The sequence below is a fragment of the Zeugodacus cucurbitae genome, chromosome 5 (assembly GCF_028554725.1).
Source record: "Zeugodacus cucurbitae isolate PBARC_wt_2022May chromosome 5, idZeuCucr1.2, whole genome shotgun sequence".
Taxonomy (NCBI): domain Eukaryota; kingdom Metazoa; phylum Arthropoda; class Insecta; order Diptera; family Tephritidae; genus Zeugodacus; species Zeugodacus cucurbitae.
In genome coordinates, this window is record NC_071670.1 from 38,103,342 (window position 1) to 38,127,519 (window position 24,178).

The 24,178-nt window shown below is 35.3% G+C and overlaps 5 protein-coding genes across 5 annotated transcripts in view; 2 read left to right on the forward strand and 3 right to left on the reverse strand.

Annotated features, from left to right (window-relative positions):
• Positions 1–5,397, reverse strand: part of LOC105211975 (b(0,+)-type amino acid transporter 1) — a 53,872-nt gene extending 48,475 nt beyond the window's left edge. The window contains exon 1 of the mRNA XM_011183690.3: positions 5,240–5,397. Coding sequence (XP_011181992.1) covers positions 5,240–5,279 — 40 coding nt within the window. The 5' untranslated portion in view covers positions 5,280–5,397. The remainder of the gene's footprint in view (positions 1–5,239) is intronic.
• Positions 5,398–9,343: 3,946 nt separating this feature from the next.
• Positions 9,344–12,896, forward strand: LOC105211977 (vacuolar protein sorting-associated protein 18 homolog). Its single transcript, XM_011183693.3, has 6 exons — positions 9,344–9,747; positions 9,805–10,118; positions 10,183–10,497; positions 10,554–11,943; positions 12,019–12,170; positions 12,231–12,896. Exons 1-6 carry the CDS (start codon positions 9,459–9,461, stop codon positions 12,690–12,692), a joined length of 2,922 nt encoding a protein of 973 aa, XP_011181995.2. The 5' UTR covers positions 9,344–9,458; the 3' UTR covers positions 12,693–12,896.
• On the reverse strand, positions 12,881–14,127 carry LOC105211976 (protein C19orf12 homolog). The gene is made up of 3 exons (XM_011183691.3): positions 13,908–14,127; positions 13,727–13,828; positions 12,881–13,476 (listed from the first exon to the last, which is right to left on the reverse strand). Exons 1-3 carry the CDS (start codon positions 14,005–14,007, stop codon positions 13,256–13,258), a joined length of 423 nt encoding a protein of 140 aa, XP_011181993.1. The 5' UTR covers positions 14,008–14,127; the 3' UTR covers positions 12,881–13,255.
• An 815-nt stretch (positions 14,128–14,942) lies between these two features.
• LOC105211978 (protein halfway) lies at positions 14,943–21,270 on the forward strand. The gene is made up of 7 exons (XM_011183694.3): positions 14,943–15,084; positions 18,561–19,267; positions 19,330–19,570; positions 19,640–19,762; positions 19,860–20,021; positions 20,117–20,227; positions 20,632–21,270. Exons 1-7 carry the CDS (start codon positions 15,052–15,054, stop codon positions 20,911–20,913), a joined length of 1,659 nt encoding a protein of 552 aa, XP_011181996.1. The 5' UTR covers positions 14,943–15,051; the 3' UTR covers positions 20,914–21,270.
• LOC105211979 (DEAD box protein 52 homolog) lies at positions 20,984–23,563 on the reverse strand. Its single transcript, XM_011183698.3, has 6 exons — positions 23,317–23,563; positions 23,017–23,244; positions 22,441–22,952; positions 22,034–22,367; positions 21,657–21,967; positions 20,984–21,590 (listed from the first exon to the last, which is right to left on the reverse strand). Exons 1-6 carry the CDS (start codon positions 23,392–23,394, stop codon positions 21,275–21,277), a joined length of 1,779 nt encoding a protein of 592 aa, XP_011182000.2. The 5' UTR covers positions 23,395–23,563; the 3' UTR covers positions 20,984–21,274.
• Between the last annotated feature and the right edge of the window lie 615 nt (positions 23,564–24,178).

Sequence of the window (24,178 nt, forward strand, 5' to 3'; positions counted from 1 at the left end):
TATAAAGTAGATCTCTGATTTAGCCTGCGGGGCATAAACAAAGCTAAGAAAGGCGTGCAAAGCAACACTTGAAATTGTGGCAAATGTTATTGACTTTTTAACTAGAAAATAGATGAAAAAGAAGTAATTCCAAAATAGAGTAAAATTTTTTTTATAATTTCTAATATTTTTGTGTTTTTTTTCACTTTCTTGTTTTTCTCACAGCGTGAATGGCTGCGTGATTTTATTCACGGCATTCGAAATGCTTGTTGTTGCTCAAATCAAGGTATCTCTAAATGTATCAAATTGTCTATCCATTTTTCCTGCATTTTATTTTAGTTGCAAATGATAAGTTTTAATAGCGTAAAAGGTTTTTTGCACAAATGGCGCACGTGACAAAGTGAACGTAGCGTCAAAAGTCTGACGTGAAATTAATTTTGCACACAATTTTTGCAACGCCCATGGTTTTATATACTTAAGTGCTCCAAATGCAACGCAAAGCCAGATAATTACATATAAAATCACATGTCAGAAATTAGTTATTTACAAAAATAGAGTTTGATTTACCTTTATTAATAATATATATATATAAATATATCTTTGTTTTTATTTTAAAAGTTATAGAAAATCATTGGCACAAGTTTGCTTCACACAGTTATCTTTATAATATACAGACACTTGTTGAGTTGTTGTCAAAATCAATATCTAACTTGCATTCCTGATAAGTAATATATTTAATTGAAGACATATAGTGTCAAAGTGATGAAATTTTAAATGCGCGTGACATCGTTTTAGTATCAAATAATTGATAAATATATATATTTTAATAAATTAATTGTGATACATTTTTATATTTATTTCACGTCATTCGCTATTTTTGTTTAGATCACCTCTAGTAATCCAATTTTGATGATCATGAATTCATTAATATTTTCCTTCCAACACATTAACACAGTTGAAACAGCCTCTATTGGAATTTTACTTTTGAAGAAAATTTACTAATTGATTCAATTAACCTTAATTTAGTCAATTATAGCCTTTTTACACAGGAGCTAATTTATAAATTAACCGGCCTCTGCTCGATTAAAACGCTTGTTAAGATCGTTTTACCATAAAAAATAAAAATCTACATTAATTTTTTATTAAATTTTAATAGACTTGAAAATGAAATGCAACTCTGCGACAATGCCGTATTTGTAATTATAAATACGTTTTTTTGTCTGCGATTGGCTGTTTTTTATTAAAAAACCTACGGTAGATGTCGCTGCTAAAAATATCAATCAACTGATGAAACTTACCAACTTCTTATGAAAAGCAAAAACAAAACTGTATAACAGCTGATCGTTTATCGAGTAGCCGACAGTGTAAAAGGCAAAAATGGGTTTCTCAATAAAATTTTATTGATTAATTAATTTGGCTGTGTAAAAACGCTCTTAGTATAGATAATTTACTAATTGACTCAATTAAGCGCTTAGTGTTAAATACTTATTTCATTTATATGACTACGAAAGTTCAAAATAACTAATATTCTGATCACCTTTTTCTTAATTTAGTGAATTAGTGTAGACAATTTAGTGAATTAATAAAGACCGTGGGCTAATTGACTAAATAAAAAGGGGCGCCCGAAACACCTATTCCATTTGTTTTACTGCTGAAGTTTAAACATTGATTTTTCCAATATTTTGATCAATGTTTTCTTAATTTAGTCAGTTAGTGAAAACAATTTAAATCATTAATATTAAAATCAGAATTATTCTAGATAGGAATGGTCATAAATCTCTTAAATACCTTAATTTTTTCATCACAGTTTATTGACACAATTAATTTTACTGAGAAACATAAAAATATGTAACTACATAAATTGCTCCGGAGAATATTTAAGGCTCTTACATACTCAAAATCTACAAAGATATAAAACCTGAAGAAACTTTTGAAATTAAGAACACATGAAGAACGGTAGTACTATAGTTAAAGTGATAAAAAATTCGCATAAACTAACTGCCGCTAAAAGTAAATTACAATAAAAATTGTTACCACGAAGTCATAATAACAACAAAAACATAAAAAATATAATATATGCATATATTTATAACCAAAATCGTTAAATGTTTTTATGAAGAAACGCAATGAAATAAAGAATTAAAATGATGGAATGCCAATGAATGCCTGCTACTGGGCAGCTACTAATCGGCATATTGCTGTAACTGATGATGCCTGGAAATAAAAGAGGCCAACACGAAATAAGGCCACTGATGCCTCAATGCCGGCACTGTTTAGGTAACGGTGAACTTAAGTACATAAGTACAAAGCATAGAGCATAAATGTATCTATAAATACACAAAATGCGGTTAAACGCATTGAAGAGGGTGGAGAAAATAAAATGGATACAGTATACAGGTATATATATATAAATACACACAACTGTACTGACACACTAACGCACTTTTTGCAGCTTTCGGTGCGTCGCTGTTGCTGCTGTAATTGCCATTGATTGGTGGGCACGCCACCAAAAACAGCTGTTGCCGCTTGCAGCTGGCATTCTGCACAATTACAACAGGCACCTCGTGGCGCACACAGCAGAAGAACAACAAATAGCAGCAAGCAACTTGGTAGCTGCCTGCCTACCGTTTAGACCCGGCCGCCTGGTAACTTAGTCACCTACAAATGAATTTTGAGTATAAAACGCCGCTGCTACATAGCCGCAATACCTTTAGGACCGCTGCTTTTACTTGTCTCTCTCATGCGCTCGATTTATATATATGTACACTTATATATACATATAATTTTATCTATCAATGCGCTTTCTATATTTGCCTACATCCGGCTGTCCTTCTGTTGGGTCACCAATAAAGTTTTCCTTTATTTTCCGGCTGACTTGCTACGCTCTCGCCTTTTTTATTTCAATTAAAAATTTTACATCTACACGTTAGCACTCGTTACGCTCTCATATACCAATTTGTTGCTGAGTATTTGTAGCCCACATGGTTTTGGTGCCTACGCTTGAAACTATAGTGGTTCTCATGACCAAATTGCAAGACACACATATTTATTAAGCACATGTATTTCACTAACAAATGCTAGCAGACTTTGCTCAGCGTACCTTTTTTTCTTAATTTATTCTCTCGTGTAATACTCCATGGCGCTCTGAGTTCACTGCATATAATTGCATTTCAAGGCTCTTCCGGCCGCATGCGCATCAGTCAGTTGGTGAAATAACATTGGGAAATTTCACGTCGGTATAGTGAAAATTCGACCCGAAATGACAACAATCTGCTGCATCGCAATGCACAGTGTGTCGATTTTGGAAACCATTGAATACTTAATTATAAGCAATTTTTATCGAACTTCTTGGAAATAAGATTGTATGGCAAACAAAGTGCAATGTAAATGCATTTAAACCTATATCTCGAGAACTAAACGAAGTTCCAAAGGTTTAGGGAATACTTCTGGGGTATCAAGACTTGGATAGAAATGGATCTGAGTCCATTCCGGTTACTGGTAACCGAGTTTTCGAGACAGAGGTTTTGCATAAGATTTTCGGTACTTTAAACATTGGCAACGGCGAATACCGCAGCCTGTGGAACGATGAGCTGTATGTGTTATTCGACAACATAGACATATTCCATAAAAAGACAGCGGCTACTCTGGCTAAGTCATGTTGTTCGATTGGACGAAAGCGCTCCAGCTCTGAAAGTGTTCGATGCAGTACCCGCTGGTGGTAGCCGAGAAAGAGGAAGACTCCACTCTGTTGGAAAGACCAGATGGAGAAGGACCTGGTTAAACTTGGGGTTTCCAATTGGCGCCGAATCGCGAGGGAAAGAGAAGAATGGCGCGCCATAATAGGATGAACGGTTTCTACGCCAATTATATACATAAAACGGTCCAGAAGTGGATTTGGGAATCTGCTGTTTATGGATATTTGGGAATATTTATATTCATAAATCTTTGGAGAAAATACATCTGTGATCATTACGGTTACATAAACCCGATTGCCGTGGGAACGGCTGTCTTAAATTGGTAGACCTCTTTTGAAAATCAATATGGAGCTCTAAACCCATATCAACTAGAAAATATTTGTAATATGTGAACTGAGATATTGATCGTAGTCAGAGGCGACCCTGGGCAATAGTAAAAAAATATATGTATTAACAGATTTGTTAGAAATAATTTCGCTATTTACGAGAAATTTTTTTGTATGTCAAACAACGACACTGTGCTATTGCACACATGAGACAGTTTTGAGCAGATACACACGGCATGGTAGACGGACGAATGCATGCATTTCATATACATACATATAGATACAGAATAACGGTGTATACCTATAAATATAAGAAATGAGAAGTTTTTCACACAACCTTTGCAAATCACATTTTCCTACAGTGCAATTGCTGCAGCCCAGGAATTGATATCGCTGCATGCAGAATCTAACGACAAATCAAAGAAAGTTAAGTAGCGGAGCGTACAAATTTAAACTAACAACTGCTTTGTGAGCTTAGTACATAGTTAAAGCTAGTAATTAGCTGAAGTAGGCAATTTTCTGAAAAGCATATTTTTTACTTGAATGGAATTTTATTTTTATCTTTTTTTGCTAAGAATTTAATGTTAATATTTTTTTATTTATTTTTAAATTTTTTATGCATTCATTATTGAATTTAATATAACATTCGCTCACCAGCCTCATCCAACTACCTAAGGTTTCCTTTGAAATAAAAATAATTTTTTTGTTAATTTTAGTACTTTCATCGCCCACGCGTTGGATCTTAGTGCGTTTATTAAGAATATCAGAATATATTGGATACCACCTGCTAGGCGCACGTCAAGCGCAAGTTACGCCGCGCCCTTATTTAGCACAATGCTTGTGGTATGACAAGAAATCTGGCGAAGAACGCCTGACAGACCGCCAAGCAGCCAGCCAGCTAGTGGAGCAGCCACATGGCACACTCATGCAAACATACACACACACACACGAACGATAGACACTTTTGGCAAATTCCTAGTGCAAACGCTACATGCCTGAGCTATTGAACTTTTTTCATGCACACACACACACACGAATTGATATTTAGCCACAATATTGCATTTTTGCACGTATTTTTCACACCGAAAATTTTCACTTATTTCATTTCATAGAGTCCTTTTTTTGCAATCGAAAATTTATTTTGAAGAGTCCATTATTATTTGTTGCTCAATTTTTTTTCTTTTTTTGTATATTTCATTCAACTTTTTGGCACAAGTGAAAAAAAAAATGTGTGCTTACCATTGGCAAGAATATTAGCTGTGTTTGGATCATGATACATGACTTGTTACAGTACACCGATGTCTTCACTTTCATGTCACTTTAACCACTGCGAGAGAATGAAAGCTGGAGAGTTGCGCTGTCTGTATTTATAACAAACACAAATGCACCGCTGAGTTGAGTTCGGTTGTACTGAGCTGAGCTGAGTTGAATTGCCGCCTGAGGTGGTGCTTTGGTTGGCGTCGGCGCAAACGAGCAATTACACGAGCGGTACACGAGTCGAGGTTTTTTTTTTTGCCATAAATTAGCTTTTTATCGTAGGTGCATACATACATACGAGAGTATTTGCTACATATTGCAACAAAGCTGTAAAGCTCTCAGACAATTGTCGATGTATTGTGTGTGGACGGTTTCTTGCAATACTGCTGCTGCTCGTAGTTGTGATACCTAATATTCCCCGTATTTTTTTAATTCAATGGACCTAACTAAGACCGGTACATACATATATGTATATTTATTCATATGTATGTCTTTAAACATCTGCAATTCAGTCTACTGTTAGTTCTTATCTTTCTGTTGAAGTCAAAACAGATTTGTTCTTTAATACATCTCAGAAGTAATTACTAAGCATCGTAAACAAATGACTCAAGTCACAGTTTGAGTCAAAAATGTAAATAAACTGCTTTCTGCCGTGATCAGATTCCACCATATATGAGATTTATTGTATCTATTACCAGATATAACGGTGCAATTAATGTAATGGATTTTTACTGAAACATGCAAACCAAAGAAGATGAGACTGGATCTGTTGTTCAATAAACGACTCTTACGTTTCTGGATGTCCTAAGTAACTCATCAAAGTGGTATTAAGAGAAAGGAATAACCTACCTATTTAGGATATAGTTCCAGTAAAAAGTTTTATGAGGAGTTTATCTTCGCTTTTCTAAAATTGATTACGCTTAGAACTTACTCAGTATCTTAAACTTGAATGATATAAGCAATTGTCATAAGTTCTCATTTAGAGAGTTCGTATTGGACTGTCTGGCTCACTTAAAAGTCGCAGTAGAGAACAGATAGAGGACAAAAACCGGATTCTCTAACTAGCTTCAGACCACGCTTTATTGGCGAACCCTTTATAATTATATTTTCTTAAAAGTATTCGACGTCGTTTTCTGTCTGGGAGCTTTCAAGAACCTGTGAGTGAGCCTAACTCAAATTTATCTCAAAATATTTGTCAAAAATCGAGTAATATATAGTTTTACATAAACTTCTACTTCTTAATTGGCGTAGGAACCGCTTACGGGGTTATAGCGCGCCATTCGCTCCTTCTTTTGGCAGTTTGGCGTCAGTTGGAAATGCCAAGTGTTGCCAGGTCCTTCTCCACCTGGTCTTTTCAACGGAGTGGAGGTATCTCTCTTCCTAGGCTACCAGCAGCGGGTACTGCATCGAACACTTTCAAAGCCGGAGCGCTTTCGTCCATTCGAACAACATTGCCAAACCAGCGTAGCCTCTGTCTTATTGGATCCACGCTTCTGCACCATAAAGCAGGACGGGAATAATAAGGGACTTATAGAGTTTTACATAAACCTCTTATATTTCATATGAGTAGTCATCTGAAGTCCAAGATCTCAAATTGTAATAAATTCTAAAATCGATATTAAACCGATTAAAATGGTTAGATTATAGACTAATTATAAGGAGATTTAACAAAATACTAAAATATAATATCTTAGATTTACAAAATCTGATGATAAAACGGGTCTGTCTGATTGGTTTTTGGGTCTGTCAGTTATAAAGTTTCGAAAAACATCATAACAATTTAAAGAATTTGTTTAAGCTCGAATCCGTTAATTATTGTTGTGGTATGACCTTTAAGAGTAAACAAATAAATGTCATTGCTTCAGTATTTGCTATAAAAAAATTTCATAAATAGAAAAAAATAATTCACCGCGGTTTCAAGCCGATAAGAATACAGACTTTATGTCTCATAAATTTCATTTTAATTGTTATTTTTCAATTTGCTTCGAGTATTTCAAAGCAGCTTATGAATCACCTCTGACAGCATTGCTCTACTTGCTTCCATATAATGGTGCATACTTGGCAACCGGGCGGTACGTGCGAATGAATTAGCATGTATGCAATTTATATTAGAACTAGAAAAAAATAAAGCGTGATTTTTTCAAAATACCTACAATTGACTTGCCATCAGTAGCTGATAAGCCATGTGATTCAATTAAATTTCCATTAAGCGCTTGGATTTTATATAACTGCAAGTCTTATAACAGCGTTTTAGCGAAATGTTGTGAAATTATTGTCACCCTTGAGTTGAGTTATTCAATATATTTAAAATGTCATCAGCTGTTTGCTGAGCTCGTCTCGAATTTCCCCACTTCTATAAACCATTTCTTTCTCCCATCCATATAATTTGCTTATATATTGTATGTACATATATTCCTCTGAACAATTACTATTTAAATGCATTTTAGTTTTTATTACTTTTGTCGATCGTTAAACATTTATATGTGTACTTTGTAATTAACGACCACTGCGTATACGTAACGCAGCTCGCTAAACTGTCTGTCACAAGCAAATTGTCAACGGCAGCTTGTTTATTTCGATAAATAAATAAGTTAAGTGACCAGGAATATCTCACATTTAATCACCAAACAAATATTTTAGTACACTTATTTTTTAGTATTTACCTGTAATTTGTAATCAAGTGTACTTCTAAAAGCCAACGCTAATGCACTTCGTCAAATATTTCCGAGCTTACGTTTGTTTGGTCACGAACGCACCGTGGCTTAGAATTCGCTATGCATTTTATTTATTCTTTATTTTTCATATAAATGTAATTTATTTACTTTTTTATTTTAATTTATTCGTGGGAAATGTAACGTCAAACCATAAAACTCGACAAGGCGTTGGGTGGTTTTTTGGTTTTAGCGGTTTTTGCGGTTTGCGGTTTTACAATAACAACGACAAGTACACATATTATACTTATTATATTTCAGATTAAGAAGAGAAAATTGGTATACGGAATTTGCTCTCATTCGTAATTTACCGGAGAAGTACTGTATAAGGCTTCAAAATTTTTCTACTCTGTTATATTATTATAAGGCTAAGGACGTAGGTGACTGTCACTGACCACTGAGCACCATGTCTTATTTCTTCCTAGACTAATATAACGCGGAGGTTTGTCACAAATTGGACGCAAGAGGACAGTCTAAACCTAAATATTTCAGTTGATGGCATTAAAATTCCGACGGTCAATAACCCCATAATCGTGGGTGTTACACTGAACAGCCTGTACTCTTTCACTCCGCAAACATACCTGTACCAAGGTACAGAACCGCAACAATAAGTCGCTAGCCGGCAGCGCATAGGGTAAAGGTAAAAAAAAACTTTTTGGCAACTTACTAGGCTATCGGCCGGCCGGTCTTAAACTACGCAGCCCCCATAATGGTCGCCCGGATGCAGTAGGACGCAGATGGGAAAGCTTCAGACTTGTCAAAACACCGCTCTCCGGACAGACACAGGTTGTCTCTTGATGTCTCCGGTCTCCGGTTACATAATAATGTCCCTATAAAGGAGCATAACGAAATGTTCTCCAAACAGTTTCTGCTGAGATGATTCATAGAAATTATTCCTGCATTCACTTATTGGAAGTCGAGCCGCCCCCCCTGACCCATCAAGAGTATCTTCCTGAGCTCTAGTTGTCTAGCGAAACTAGAGTGATCCTCGCGCAACTTCTTTCTGGATACTGTAGCAGGTTAAACTCCTAGTTATCCAGACTAGACCCTGACATACCCTACATATGCCCTGCATGAAAAGAGGACCCACATGACACTAACCACCTCTTTGCCTGCCCCCTAAACCCAACTCATATAACACCCTTTCGCTTTGGTCCGACCCTATCAAAACACTTCGTTTCCTGAGCCTCCCGTTGGATGTGTTCGATGAAAATTGGTCCAGGCTTGTCGGTTCAGATAGGTTCGAGTAACCGTTAGAACAGCAACAACATCACTCTCTGGTATTTCATCGATGATTTCATCAATACCTGACATCCGCCTCGATTATTTCGATTCTGAATTTATCGATAAATTGATTTATTCTTTTAGAGGTGGTAACTCTTGTCAGAAATGCATCAGCTGTTTATCTCTAGTGCAATGTAATTACTTTACAATTTGTTGTTAAGAAAAAATTTTCATTATCCGTGTATAATTACGATAAAAACGCAAAAATGTCGTCTTTTGATGATGATGATAGCTGGATGAATTATAAACCGAGCGCAAAGTTTCTGCCAGTTGTAGAGGGCAAAACGGCAGATTGTCCTGCACCCGGTGTGACCGACTTTGATAAACTGGAGACGCCCATCTTTAGTAAAAGACAAGTTACACTGCGTATACCAGCTAACTACAAAGGAAATCTTATGCAAGTGACGGTAAACAAGAATTGGCTAGTTTGTGTGCTGGATACACCGCAAACCATTTTGCTGCGCTTTTTTCTACCGCGAGCGCTGCCTCCAGGAGGTTTGTAAAAATTTGTTGTTTGTTGCTTTGTATTAATTTGCACGTTTTTGTTTTTAGAAATACCATTAGAAAAATACTTGGCAGGCTATGCAATTTCAAAAGTGTTCCTCGATTATACTGGACACCACACACTCATACCGATTGTGCCACAAACTCCCGGGCTATCTGCAGACTTTCTCTACATACATGCAAATGGTCCAAAAGTGCGACGCGTCGAGAAATTTAAAGACCATGAAATTACAGCTGTCGCCTTTAATCGTTATATGGGCACAGAATCCTCGACTGGGCCAATACTGCTGGGTACAAGTCGGGGTTTGATATTTGAAACAGAACTCATACAAGATGGTTTATCGCCGCTACACCGAAAACAGGTTTGGTAGAATGTTAAAATAATTGTATACAGTTATTTTGGTAAATAATATTCTTTATTTATAGGTCTATGATTTAGGTTTGGGACGCACTAAGTATCCCATAACAGGCTTGGAATTATTACGTCTACCAAATACCAATAAGTATATGGTTATTGCAACAACACCAGATTGTATTTACACATTCCAAGAAAGTTTGAAACCCGATGACAGATCTCTACAGTTCATTTTCGCCAGCTATGTAAATGGACAGCAGGCGCACGGCGCTGAAATGATTGAAACTGAATTAAGCTATTCGCTGCTGCAACTTTATGGCGAACCAAACGAAAAACTACCCAAACAGTGGGCGTGGTTATGTGGCAGTGGTATACGATTTGGCGAGGTAAGCTGTTGTATGCTTGGAACTTAGAAACTAGTTTAACAATCTATATATTCTAGATTTCTACCGAGGAACGTTCCCCTAATGTCCTGCTTGGCGACAGTCTAATCAATTTGGACTTTAAGCAATATAAGCATCTTTCCTATGAAGAGCGACGTCAGAATGCGCCAAGAGCACTCGCTTTAACCGAGTATCATGCGCTTTTACTTTACCCGGACCACATTACCGGCATTTGTCTGCTAAATGAGAAAATAGTTTATGAAGAGTATTTCCATGAACAAGTTGGAAAACTGTTGAATATTTTACGCGATCCCTTCACTGGCACCATCTACGTGTACACGGATAAAATGTTCTTCAACTATAAGATCAACGACGAACAGCGTGATGTGTGGCGTATTTATTTGGAGAAAGGGCAATATGATTTGGCGGAGATTTACGCCGCCGAACAACCGGAACATCTGGACACTGTGCTCATCAAAAAAGCAGATGCCGCTTTTGAAAAAGGAGATTATACACTGGCAGCAGATTTCTATGCGGAAACAACTAAGCCTTTTGAGGAGGTTAGTTTGAAATTCATGGAATTGGATACTAAGAAGCCGATAATACGTTATGCTAAAAAACGCCTAGCCATGCTGGAGAATGATCCGAACAAAATAATGATACTAGTTATATGGCTGGTTGATCTCTACTTAACGCAAATCAATTATCCACGCCGCAGCGCGCAAGAACGTGCCGAATGGCAAAGTGAATTCGATGAGTTCATGCAAGGTGCACGTGTAGCAGATTGTGCACGTCAGCATAAAGAGCCCATACGCAATCTATTGAAAGAGCATGCCGATGCGCATAACATCGCACAATTCGCCATATCCATTGGTGATTATGAAGAGGTGATTGAGCAACAAATCGGTAGTGACAAATTCAAGGAGGCACTACACACACTCACACAACAAGATAATCTCGAGCTGTACTACAAATACTGTCCAATACTTATGGACAATTTGCCGCATGAAACTATCGAAACGCTAATGTCACAAGGCAGGAAATTCGACATTAAAGAGTTGATACCCACGCTAGTGTTGCAAGAGAGCGAAAAACATATTGAGGAGATTATACGGTATTTGGAATACGCAATTTATAATTTGGGTGAAACAAATCAAGCGGTTCACAATTACATAATACATTTGTATGCCAAATATAAGCCCACCAAGGTAATCAAATATCTTGAGAATGAGGGGCAGGACATGAGTTTGATACACTACGATATAAATTATGCGATGATACAGTGCAAGCTGTTCAAAGCGAATGTAGCATCGGTTTTCCTAATGTGTTTGAATAAAATGTGGGCGGCCGCCGTGGACTTGGCGCTGCAATTCGATTTGAAACTGGCAAAGGAGACAGCCTCGAAGCCGGCGAAAGAGGAAGAACGCGAAAAGTTGTGGCTGGCCATTGGTAAGAAAAACTAATGAAATGCAACTAAATTATCAAAAGTTCACTTTAATAAAAAAAATGTTGTTTGCATTGCAGCGCAACATGAAATACAGGATACTAACGATGTTAGAAAAGCATTAGATCTACTGAAGGAATGTGATTTGCTACGCATAGAAGATTTGTTGCCATTTTTTTCTGACTTCGAAAAAATTGATGATTTCAAAGAACCCATTTGCGCGGCTTTAAAGGTATGTGTTTTGTAATTATAAAAATTAAAATTAACCTTATTTTAATAAAATTCCTTCCAGGATTATAATCAAAAAATTCTGGAACTCAAACACGAAATGGACGAGTGTGATAAGCAAGCGGAGCGTGTGATCCAAGATTTGCAGAATGTACGCGAGCGTAGTATACGCATAAGCGCGCAAGAGAATTGCAGCCTGTGTGACTCATTTTTAATGGTGAAGCCATTTATGGTTTTCATCTGTGGACATAAATTCCATAGTGATTGTTTGGAAAAGCAAATTTTACCAACCTTAAGCAGCGATCAAAGTCGTCGTTTGACCACGCTCAAGCAACAATTGGACGCACTGGTAACGCAGAGTTTCGTTATGGATATGTCAGAGGATATGCTCGCTAAGCGTGCTGCATTAAAAACCGAAATCGAGGACATTGTTGCTGGTGATTGTTACTTTTGTGGTGTAATGATTGACATGATCGATCAGCCCTTCGTCAGCGACTGGGATCAGGTTAATGTTGATTGGGAATAAAGCGTATGTATGATGTGAGTCGACAGTATATATATTATTTGTATTAGTTTTAAGCACGCATGTGTGTAGGATATAAGCTTGCAATAAACGTAGACATTATATTTTTACACTTAATTACACTCTATAAATGGTATGCTGAATTTCAATAACGATTATGCAATGGTATTTATAATATAAATAAAGTCAAATAGCAAATTATTAAAACTTATTATAATTTATTATTTAACTTTAATTCACAACTTCGTATATACAGTTGATATCTTCGATACAAAAACATAAAAGTTTAAATATGAGTTTACGGCGTATTTAAATTTCTAGTTGTACATGTTAGGCTTCTAATTCAATAGTAATATACATTTACAACAAATAAACCATAACTTTTACTTTGCTAATAGCTATAGTTATTACACATTTGTTTATCTTAAAAATATGTTCACATAAAGAAATATTAGAAATAACATACAACAATAAAACGTAAGCAATACTAAATACAAAGTACTTTTAAGAAATATTGTGCCCAATAATGTAACATGATCTCTGGCGAGCCATAAAATACCCACAGGTCAGTCGATGATCTGACATCTCAATTCATTCGATACGAAGCTGATTGCTGTTTTGAGTACGGCCTGCTGTATACTTGCATTGTTCATTAACAACGGCAGCAGCAATGCCAAATCAGAGATTTGGAACTCTCGCACGGCATTATTGACATGTTGTACCAATCTCTCTTGCTGGTCATCAGTTAAATCGTTTAGCAACACATCAGCCAATGGACGGAATGAACCTACAGAGCAGTAAAAGATAATAAAAAAAAACAATGTTTAAAGTACACATATATGTATGTACGCTTAAAAGTGATTGTAAAAAGATCGAATAACCTTATCGCTAACTTAGTCATCACATGTTCATTAAAACAATTATTATATCCAAGCGAAAATTGCAATTTTTTCAAAGCTTATCGGTTCGAAGTAATTGTTGGTTATATAGCACACTTTTATTTCATCAGACTTTTATTAGAAGAGCACAATACTTACCACTGGTCATTTTATAAGCCATCAAACCGCCCGCGGTGCCACCAATAGCTAGTCCTACAGGACCAAGAAGAATGCCACCTGTAAAAGCACTTGCTGCACAAACTACAGGAATAATAAATAAAATGTAGAATTTAATTAATTGTGTTCGATTCAGTATATGCAATCGGCATAATTCACATACCCATTGCTCCTTTGGCCGATTGTTTCATTGTCACTTGCACATTGCGTTCATTAGCAAGTATGGAAATTGCCTCAATTAATTCACGTGTATCAACAGGCATTTTCGGAAAATTAAACCTTATTGCTTAAAGTTAAAAATTCAAAGTATTACGTGTATTTAAATATAAAACAAGTTTCCAATTGGATCAAAACAAAGCGTATGATTTTCCTTGTAAGAGAATAGTCGCAAAAGTCAAGATACGAATAGAGTGATGCCACACTTTAAATTAAGATGTTCGGATTTAGGGAACTACGTAACATAAAGTTAAAAAGTGTTAAGTTAAGTGGATCTGATCTTTAAAATTTTCTGTTATTAATTTCCGAGTAATTATTTCCAAATATATTCATGCTAGCATACATGCATTAAATTTTAATTTAAAATGTTTGACAAATTAACAATTATTATGAAACAAATTTACAAATGACCCGTTAAAAAAATCTTTCCGTTTATCACCAAATTTGTACTTTATAATTAAGCGGTTGTTGGCAACTCTGAATGGTTTTATTTAACATTATCTTTTATTAATTTTCTTTTGCGTTTAATTTGCCCCAATCTCTTTTATTTCAGCGCCAAATTTTCTCACAATCCAGCGTATTTGGGGCTGCTTATCGCAGTCGCTCCACCGCAATTGACGAACAGAGACGGTAGTGAATAGCAAAACAAAATAAAAGTGTAAAATGTGAAGCAACTGGTGTCGGTGAACTAACTTGCTTGAATGCTAAATAATAGAAAATCAACGAGATTACTTGGAAGAAATTCCGTCCATAATACGACACTAGTAAATATATCTACGTTGTAATACGCGTGTATTCCAATAAACGCGAGTTTTTATGTATTAAAATATACATATTCAACATTTTTATTGTGCATATTTGCTAAATTTAACTTGTAGATGAATGATAATTTTTTTTGGAATCTACGTTATTGTTTCATTGTCTATTTTGTGAGAAAAAAATAATGAAGGCGTACAAAGTGTACACAAGCGGAAAAGTGTAAAATACTTGCATTTAAAGCTGCATAAAAATAAAAATAATGTTGGTTTTGGTTGCCATCGGCATGCAATGTGAATGTAATTAATAACAAATTGTTTATAATTTTATATAAAATGGCTATATTCCACAATCTATTGGATAAATATGTAAGTACTGGCATACCCACATTATAGTAAACATGTACTATATTGAGTCTGAACAAATGTATGTATGTACATAGGTGTGAAGCATTGTTGTTAATAATTGTTATTTACAATGTTTTTAATAAATCTCCTTTGAAGTGATAATGCATGTTCATTACCTCCTTATCATTAAAATTAAAGTTGGATTTGGTGTACAATTTCTATATAATATATGATTTTTGAAGTTGTACATTAGCATGAACTTATTGTACATGTACATACATATTTATATATGGGTTATCATACATTTGCATTTAAAATGCTGTCTCACTGCTTGCAATAAAATCTATTTATATCTCAAGTAGTGCACAAAATTAAAGAGAACTTTGTCGAGCTTTGTTAATTTACATCTATATTTATATATGTAAATTCTCATTCTTTTGAGATTGTATATTCATGTGCGTTGTTTACAATAAGTGTTAAGTAAACATAGAACCTTGTGTCACACGTCGGCATTTATTTAATTGGTTTGGAATCAACAGGTGTATCTATTGTTGTTACTTCAGTCTTATACATATTACCTACATAGATAGTTCATGTTAAAGCCACTTAACATCTCACGGTTCATATTCGTACTAATTATTTTGGATAGAGTTTATTATATATAATATTTATTATTAGTATAGTATTTGGGAGAAAAGGTTATTTTATTATCTTGTCAATTCAGTCCTATTTCCATGGCTTGTTGGTTGTTGTAGCGGGCAGAGGACATTCCGCAAATAATTTTGAAGAACGGTACTGAGTTAACAGTCTTCGGGCGGATACAAATCCGGGCCTGTTCCAGTTATATAGACCCGACTATTATGGGAACGGATTAGCTGTTTTGTGATGTCCCACGAACAACATTTACTCAATAGCACCTTTTTAGCATAACAAGCGTCTTTAAGAGCTCATTCTGTTGTGTTTTAGGAGGTGTTTGGCATAATTTAAAAATAATAATAATTTAAGAAAGCAGTCTTAAATGTAATTTGCTTAGCAATGAAATAATCTTAATCGTATCATAAGCGAATTATGAAATGATAAATGTAGAAGCTGAAAGAATTAACTTATTTTTAGCTCAGACAGTAGCTCATAGACATAATCACATTTTTTATTTATTATGGTTTTTATAAAACATTACAAACATGCCAAATTAATGGGTATATCTCACTGGTTGAATTATCGGCTCTATAATATTCGTTCGGACAACCGTGAATTTTAATTATAATGAGAAGTAGATACCATATGTATCAGTTTTCAAATTATTTTGATAAACGCTAAGTGGACATTGATTTTATTATTGTAATATGAATGAAAAACAATATAGTAAATAATTGAAACCCCTCTATTTGGAATGTGTGTACATGTGTAAATTATCCTAGGTAATGTTTAGTTGACACGAAATTGCGAATCTCATTTTTATTAGTTCAACACAAACAAAAGTGTAGAAGTTAATTATAGTAACTGTTAACACAAACAATATTTTCAAATAGAACCAAGTAAACACCAATTTAGTGATAAAAACAGCTATTAGTTATCACCTGCACTTCTAGGCGTGAACAAACTTTCCTATACAAACCTTAATATATTCATATGATTTTATGTACATAGATACATACATACATATGTATGTGTGTAATTATTTACGTGCATGGGCAGACGGTAGTTGGAATTCCTTATCAGAAATTATAATTACTTGTACAAAGTTGTGTATACGATGTGCAAATATACATAAGATGGATGCACATAATGATCTTAATATAATATCAAGTGGATGATGAGTTCACATGTATGTACATATGTAGCAGAAATCTTAATTAATTATTTTTCGTTGAAAATATAGAATTTCGTGATATTTTATTGGGATAACCAATTATTGGGACTAGTGAAATAAATTATCATTGTCTATTTGTGCGCCTTATTATCTCTGTATGGAATTCTCTTCAATGTAGTTCGTATGATTCGTTAAGTGTTTGAGTATCCGTTTTTAGTTCGAACATTTATTACATTAAAATATCTGAAATAAAACTTAAAAACTTCCTAATGAACTCTCATGGTAGCATAATTGTGTACTGGTATAGTTCGAGGCAAGGTCAAGTAAGGGTTTTCAACCAAAGAATATTAATTTTAATTTCTATTTTAATTACTCGTTACGACCTTTATTTTTGAATAAGTGAATATTAGCTAGCGTGTGGTGTTACCAATTAAGCCAACACATAATATGGTTCAAATAATGGCAGTCAGACAACTCAAATTAAGTAGACTCTGGACTTGTCTGCATATCATTTGCATAAAAAGGAGCTGCTATCCAAGCACTTCCTATTATCAAATTTTTAAAGCTGCTTATGCAAAAAATATGCATAAATTGAAATTATTACAACCACTTAACGTAAGTCGATCATTTATTTATCGTTGTTTGCAAGTAAATAAATACAAAATATGCTAAATAATGTGTAAATTAGCGGTTGTGTGTGATTTATTTGTGCCTTAAAATGTGCACACCTCCGAAATTGTGCTAATAACTTCATGAATAATTCATGAATGCGCACTAAAGAGCACGGCAAACAAACGATTAAAGATTTCACAAACAAGCTGCTTGATGACTATTTTGTTAAAGAAAAAAATAAATATAAAACACATACAAACATGTTAAATACAATTGTTACATTGTTCTATGTAGACGACAAATTGCCGTCGCGTGGGTTAAAACCTCCTTTTTCATTATAAGTTCTGACTAATTTAGGGATTTGGCTAATTTAAACCAATGCTAGCAAAATCTTGTAATTTATTTGTACATATGTATGTACGTACCTACATATATATGTCTGTATTCACTTCTAAACATAATTACTTGCTCGTGCGTCAATTTATGCACCGCTTAAAGGATATTAACGCTCTAATGGATTGTTCTAATTCCAACAATGAAGGTCCTCAGCGGGTGCAGCACAATATGTCAATAAGGACCAGCAATAAAATCAATTAAAGTTCTACCCTACCAGTGTGCCTAACCCAATTTGCATGGGACAAGCCGGCTTATTGCCGTTAACTTACGTACTCACAACATTTATGCTAATTGACGTATAAAATACCACCCATTAACCCACAGGCAGACAAAATGTTTAGCCAGCTGCTGTTGCAAGCAAACAAATATATTTGTAGAACCCTAATTGTCCCAGTAAAGTGCCGCAAGTTAATGCAAAATAAGAAAGGTATGGCTCATAACGGCTGGAATCGAATAATATAGATACTCATGCTAATTCGAATTATGATTGGATTATGAAAGAATTTAATTTTTAGACGAAATTTACTGTTATAACGATAATTTATTAATTATTAATATTTATGTATATTATTATTTATTGTATTAATAATTGTATTTAACATATATATGATGATTGGCAGCACCGTAATCCTATATTTTCAAACCCATAACTATATGTCTTCCTATTTTTTCCTTTTAGCCAACTCAATCACACCTTCTTTTCGTGGTTATATGTTTGTTCTGCTGGCCAGGGTCTTACGCACTACCACATCCCGCTGAGGAATTACCAATGGCCTTGCCACAAGAGCCACTACCAAATGGTGTGTTGGATTTCCAGCCACCACCACTACAAAACTTATTGCCCTTACCAAAGATTGTTGCCACGACCAGCTTACCGCCAGCTGAATCTGAGATAATCGAATATCGTCCGCAGTGCTTCTATGCCGAGGAAGAATTATGTGACAGAACCCTTTCGAATTGGCAACAACAAACTTACGATCAGCACACACACTTAGGCACGTGTCATTGTCGGCCATACACCAATATGCCGACATCTTGGTATTGCTGCAACATCACACACATGTCAATGATCTCATCCTGCAGCAACACAACCACCTGGACGAATCTGCATTTACGCAATGTCACATTGGCCGAATTGGATCTGTCGAATTTCCTCTATCAGAAACTACAATCGCTCGCAATCACCGACGGTAACATCACCAAATTGGTTGGTAGCTTTTCACGTTTTTCCTCTATCAAGTGTCTAAATGTATCCAATAATAATTTGTCGGAAATTACACAACGTGGTTTAATACCGCCAACGTTGAAAGTGCTGGACATATCGAAGAACAATTTGACGAGCATACCGAACTTTAATCAAAATCAAAATATAACCGTGGACGTGAGGTATGTATGCGTTGGGTTAACGGGTTTTGATTACCTTTATTTTCAAATTTTTTCGCTTACAGTGGCAACAACAATATGCTATGCTACGACATATACAACTCCATCTTTCGTGATTCGCTTAAGTTCGTCAATCAACAAAACTCATATTGTTTGCATAATTCCTCTTTTCATTGGTTCAATTCAACCGATTTGATATCCATTAAAGAGCTGGTCAAATCACGACCGTTGAACACGGATTGTCCCAGCATACCTGGTTATGGCAACTGTACTTGCAAAAACGAGCATATGGTGGCCACTTTGTCGGTAAATACAATGAGATTCATTAGAAAATGCTCACTTTCGAACATTTTTTGTTCGCCTTCTTCTTTTCAGGGCGATAATTCGGAGGCGACAACCAAAATCATATCAGAAGTCGACTGCTCCAACCTTGGTCTCATTGAGCTGCCACCGAAACTACCAGAAAACACGTTCTCGCTGAATGTTTCGAACAATAAGGTGGGGTATCATGCTAATTGCATTATTACTGTATTTGTTGTTATTATTTTATTATTATTTTTACAATTTATTTATTTATTTTTATTTTTTATTTTAGATTACAAGTATTGGCAAACACTTTCATACGAATCCAACCTATCGCAACTTAATTTACCTAATAGCGGACAACAATAATATTTCGAAAATATACGACTTCGAAGGAACCGTCTTTATGGATCACTTCCAAAGGCTTTACTTACGCAACAATGCGATCAGCAGTGTAAGTTACCTTACGATCAAAATATACTTGCAAACGATAATTTGAGTAAAGAGTAGTGAGCATTGAACTAAATTTTCCTGATTTCGCTACTTCAGATCCCCGAGTATTTCCTGAGCAACGTTTTGGATAATCATGATGTGGGACGCATTATCTTTCTCGGCGGCAACGAACTGAATTGTGACTGTAATTCAGCTAAAACATTGAAGGTAAATACGAAATTTAAACTCATTGGGCGTAATCATTGAATCCATTTCGATCGAAAAATTTTACGTTTAAATCATTGAAACCGTATCGAAAATAAATTTTTCGATCAAAGTGAACTTACTTACCGACTTGATAAAACACATTTCTAATAGATGTCGCTAATTTCGAAATCATTGAATCCGCAAAATCGAAAATTTTCGTCCAAATCTATCCGTTGGCGAATAAGTTGCGGAAATTTAAAAGAAATGAACTATAAATTGTGGTAAAGCAGATTATCGACGGATTCCATGATAACATGAAAATTTTCGATCGAAAATTCTTATCGTATCGAAATCAAATTCGATACGGAATCACTGATTAGACCCAATAATTTATATTCGAAACTAACAGCGTTTCCATTTCACAGTATTGGCTGTTAGAGCACAATCGCGACATCCCTGACTATAATAGCATCAGATGTCGAAATCTACCACAAAATGTTATGGAATTGCGTGAGAAGAAACTATGTCAGTCACCACACGATTGGACCGATTACATTTATTATTTAATAGCGACCGAGGTGATTTTGCTCATCGCTTTGATCACAAAGGTGTCCTACGATTATTGGGTATTCAAAACAGCTGGCTATTTGCCATGGCCAGCTAGTAAAATGCCAAAACTACCATGTGATTGGCTGTGTGAATCTTAGTGTGCCCAATCTGGAGTGAAAGGGGAAGCAGAAAGACAGACTACTGAAGTAACCATCGAACATTTATGAACATATATTTACATTAAGTAAGGCTAGTTAGTTTTATATCGACATAATAATATGTAATAAATGTGCCTATATTAGTACAGTAAGTGGGAGGAGAGAAAATCACACTCTTAAGTGAAAAACAATAAGTGCAATTTCCATAAAGTGCCTACAAAAATATAAATCAAGAAATTATGCACAAGAATAATTCACATATTTACATCCGTTTTTATTCAACACATGTTTATATGTATGTATTTGTAAATAAAAAATAAGAATTTCACTGAATTTATTTTAAAATATTACTAAGCACTTGTTACTGTTTTTTCAATTTAATTCTTTTGTTTGCCGTAGGTTCTAAATTTGTAGACTTTTTCGCATTCAATTTCGTTTTGCCAGCCTTTTTCTCAAATTCAGCATTTGCTTTACGTTTTTTCGTCATTGGCTTCTCAGTTTTCTCAGCACTATCCTTTTCTTTTGCCTTTTCCGCATTCTTTGATATTCGCGTTGATATAGTCTCGCGCTTGGGCGCATGATTTTCCAGCCATTTTCTTTCGCTTTTACGTTGTTTCTTCATAGCCAATATGAAATCGGGCACTTTGCCATTAGATTCCTTAATAATTTTTGCAATGCTAGAAAAGAAGAGTCATTAGTCGTTGACATTGAGTAAGTCTTTTTAATTGCAAACAATTATGTACCTTCTTAAATTTGGCGTGTCACTTTGTGTGAAAAATGTTATGGCTTTGCCATTTAGGCCCGCACGACCCGTACGTCCAATACGATGTATATAAGAAATCACCGATGGTGGGAAATCGTAGTTTATAACAAGATTGACGCCTTTAAAATCTATGCCACGACCCATTAGTTCGGTACAGATTAGCACCCATATGTGTCCTTCACGAAACGCGCGTACACAATTGTCACGTTGCTGTTGTGAACGATCGGCATGTATGAGATCGACATTGATGCCGTCATAAAGCAGTTCCTGGAAGAGCTCTTTGGCACGTTCCTAAAGCAGCATGACATTTTAGAAATTTTGTTTTTATATTATTTTCGCTAAAATATTTTAATTTACCTTGCTTTGCACAAAAACTAAGACGGGCGGTTTCAAACCTTTGCGTACCATGTCTCTTATGGCCAGCAGTTTTCCACCCTCGGACCCCACAAACAGCAACTCTTGTTCCACTGAATTCGTAGCGCTATTTTCGTGACCAACTATTACACGCGCTAAGTTGGGCAGATTTCTTATTGCCCACTTAGCCACTGGCACTGTGTAAGTCGCACTGAAAAGCGCCAACTTCTTTTTCTTATTTGTACAAGCCGCTAAAATCACGTCGACTTGGTCTTTAAAATTGTTTATACCTTCCTCCATCAATCGATCTGCCTCGTCAATGACCAACCATTCGACTCTTGAAAATGATTGAAAATAGAATTTTCATACATTAATACAAAGATACTTTGTAATGAAGAAATAGTACTTACTCCGCTAAACGTAGAGCTGGTGGCTCCTGCTCCAAAAGAAAACGTACACGATTCGGTGTGGATATGAGTATATCGTATTTCTTATTCCCACTTCCAGTAGCCTCATTGTTGTTGTTTGCCTTTGTTTGAAAGTGTATTTTTAATGCTGTCTGTTGTGCCAATTGTATGCTTTCCCTATAGATTTGTGCCGCCAATTCACGTGTAGGCGCCAAGACAACAGCCCGGAAGCCAACCTTACTCGGCTTGCGCAAATCATTAATTATGGGCGCTAGAAAGGCAATCGTTTTACCCGACCCCGTCGGTGCTGAGGCCATAACGTTGCGCCCCTGTAACAGAAGCGGCATTGCCTGCATTTGTATAGGTGTAGGTTTCGAATAGGTGGCAATAGCGAGGTTTTGCAAGAGACGATCACACATGCCATAATCGTTTTTTAGTTCTGCAAATGTTGTCACAGGCGGTGCAATGTTCTTTCCGCGTACAGTAATCAGATTTTCTTTACGTATCGTTGTCACCTAGTGAGAAGTAATAAAATTATAGAATTTAGCATATATTGTACATCGTTTTATTCATAAATACCATTTCTTCTTGAAGTTTTGCTTCTCGTTCCTCTGGCCTGACTGTCTTTTTAGGTTTTTTAGTTCTTTCCTGCACATCATCTTTGACGTTTATATAATTAAAAGACTCTGCTTCCTCCTCCGAACTGAAGCCATCCGTGCCAGAATCCTCATCTGAGTTTGTTGCCTTTGCAGCAATTATAGATTGTGCTGCTTTACTTTCTTGGACTTCGACAGCAGGATTCTGTTTCTATAGACAAATGAATAGAAAAACATATTTATTAACTGTATGGATGGAAGAAAAAAAATAAAACCTTCTTACCGCTTTAACTAGTGCTTTAGGTTTCGAGTTAAACCGTGCTCCTCTTGTCAATTGCAGAAATATATCATGTGTATCCATAATTCTTTATTTTTCCGTTTTCACTTTAATATAAGATGATTTTCGACTTTTAATAGTTTCCAAATATTGTTGCTTCTTGTGTTAAATTTCATTTATTTATTTGAAAAAAAAAACACGAAATATTAATCACACGTGTTTATTCATTTCACAGAAGTAAACAGAAATTGTTGGCTCAGCTGTTCTGAGCAGGGTTGCACTAAATTTAAAATGGTATAACTTTAGAAAAACATTTTTTCAATTACGAAACAAAGATATATCTTTGATATACGATAAATAAATTTTAGGTTTATATGAAAATATTTTTAAAAAATATTAGTCATAATTTTTGCTAATTTTTATGTAACCGAACCGAGCTATGACTATAACTAATACATCAACATTGTAATCCACAAGTGCTCCAATAAACAAGAGTTTTTTGTGAATGATAGTTTTGGGTTGGCTTTAGTATACCGTCCGACGATTTTGGAGTTGAAATGAGTATGAGCGGTTAAATAAAGAAAAAAAGAAAAATTAACAACTTTTAATAAGCTTTTATTAGCTTCACTTGTATGTATGTCTGTATGATTGTTTGCAACTTTTTTCAGTGGTACTGAAACGGCTACTGCAACTAAAAATATTTGAGCGCCACTGTAACAAGGTCATAGCATGTTTCAGCAGCTTAGCAAAAAATATATCTCAAAAGTATGCAACTTGCAGCTAAAAGCTGGTGTCCTTTTGAATAGCTTATATACTCAAGCAAATATCGTTAAAGAAAATGAAAATATGTATATTATTTTATGTTTTG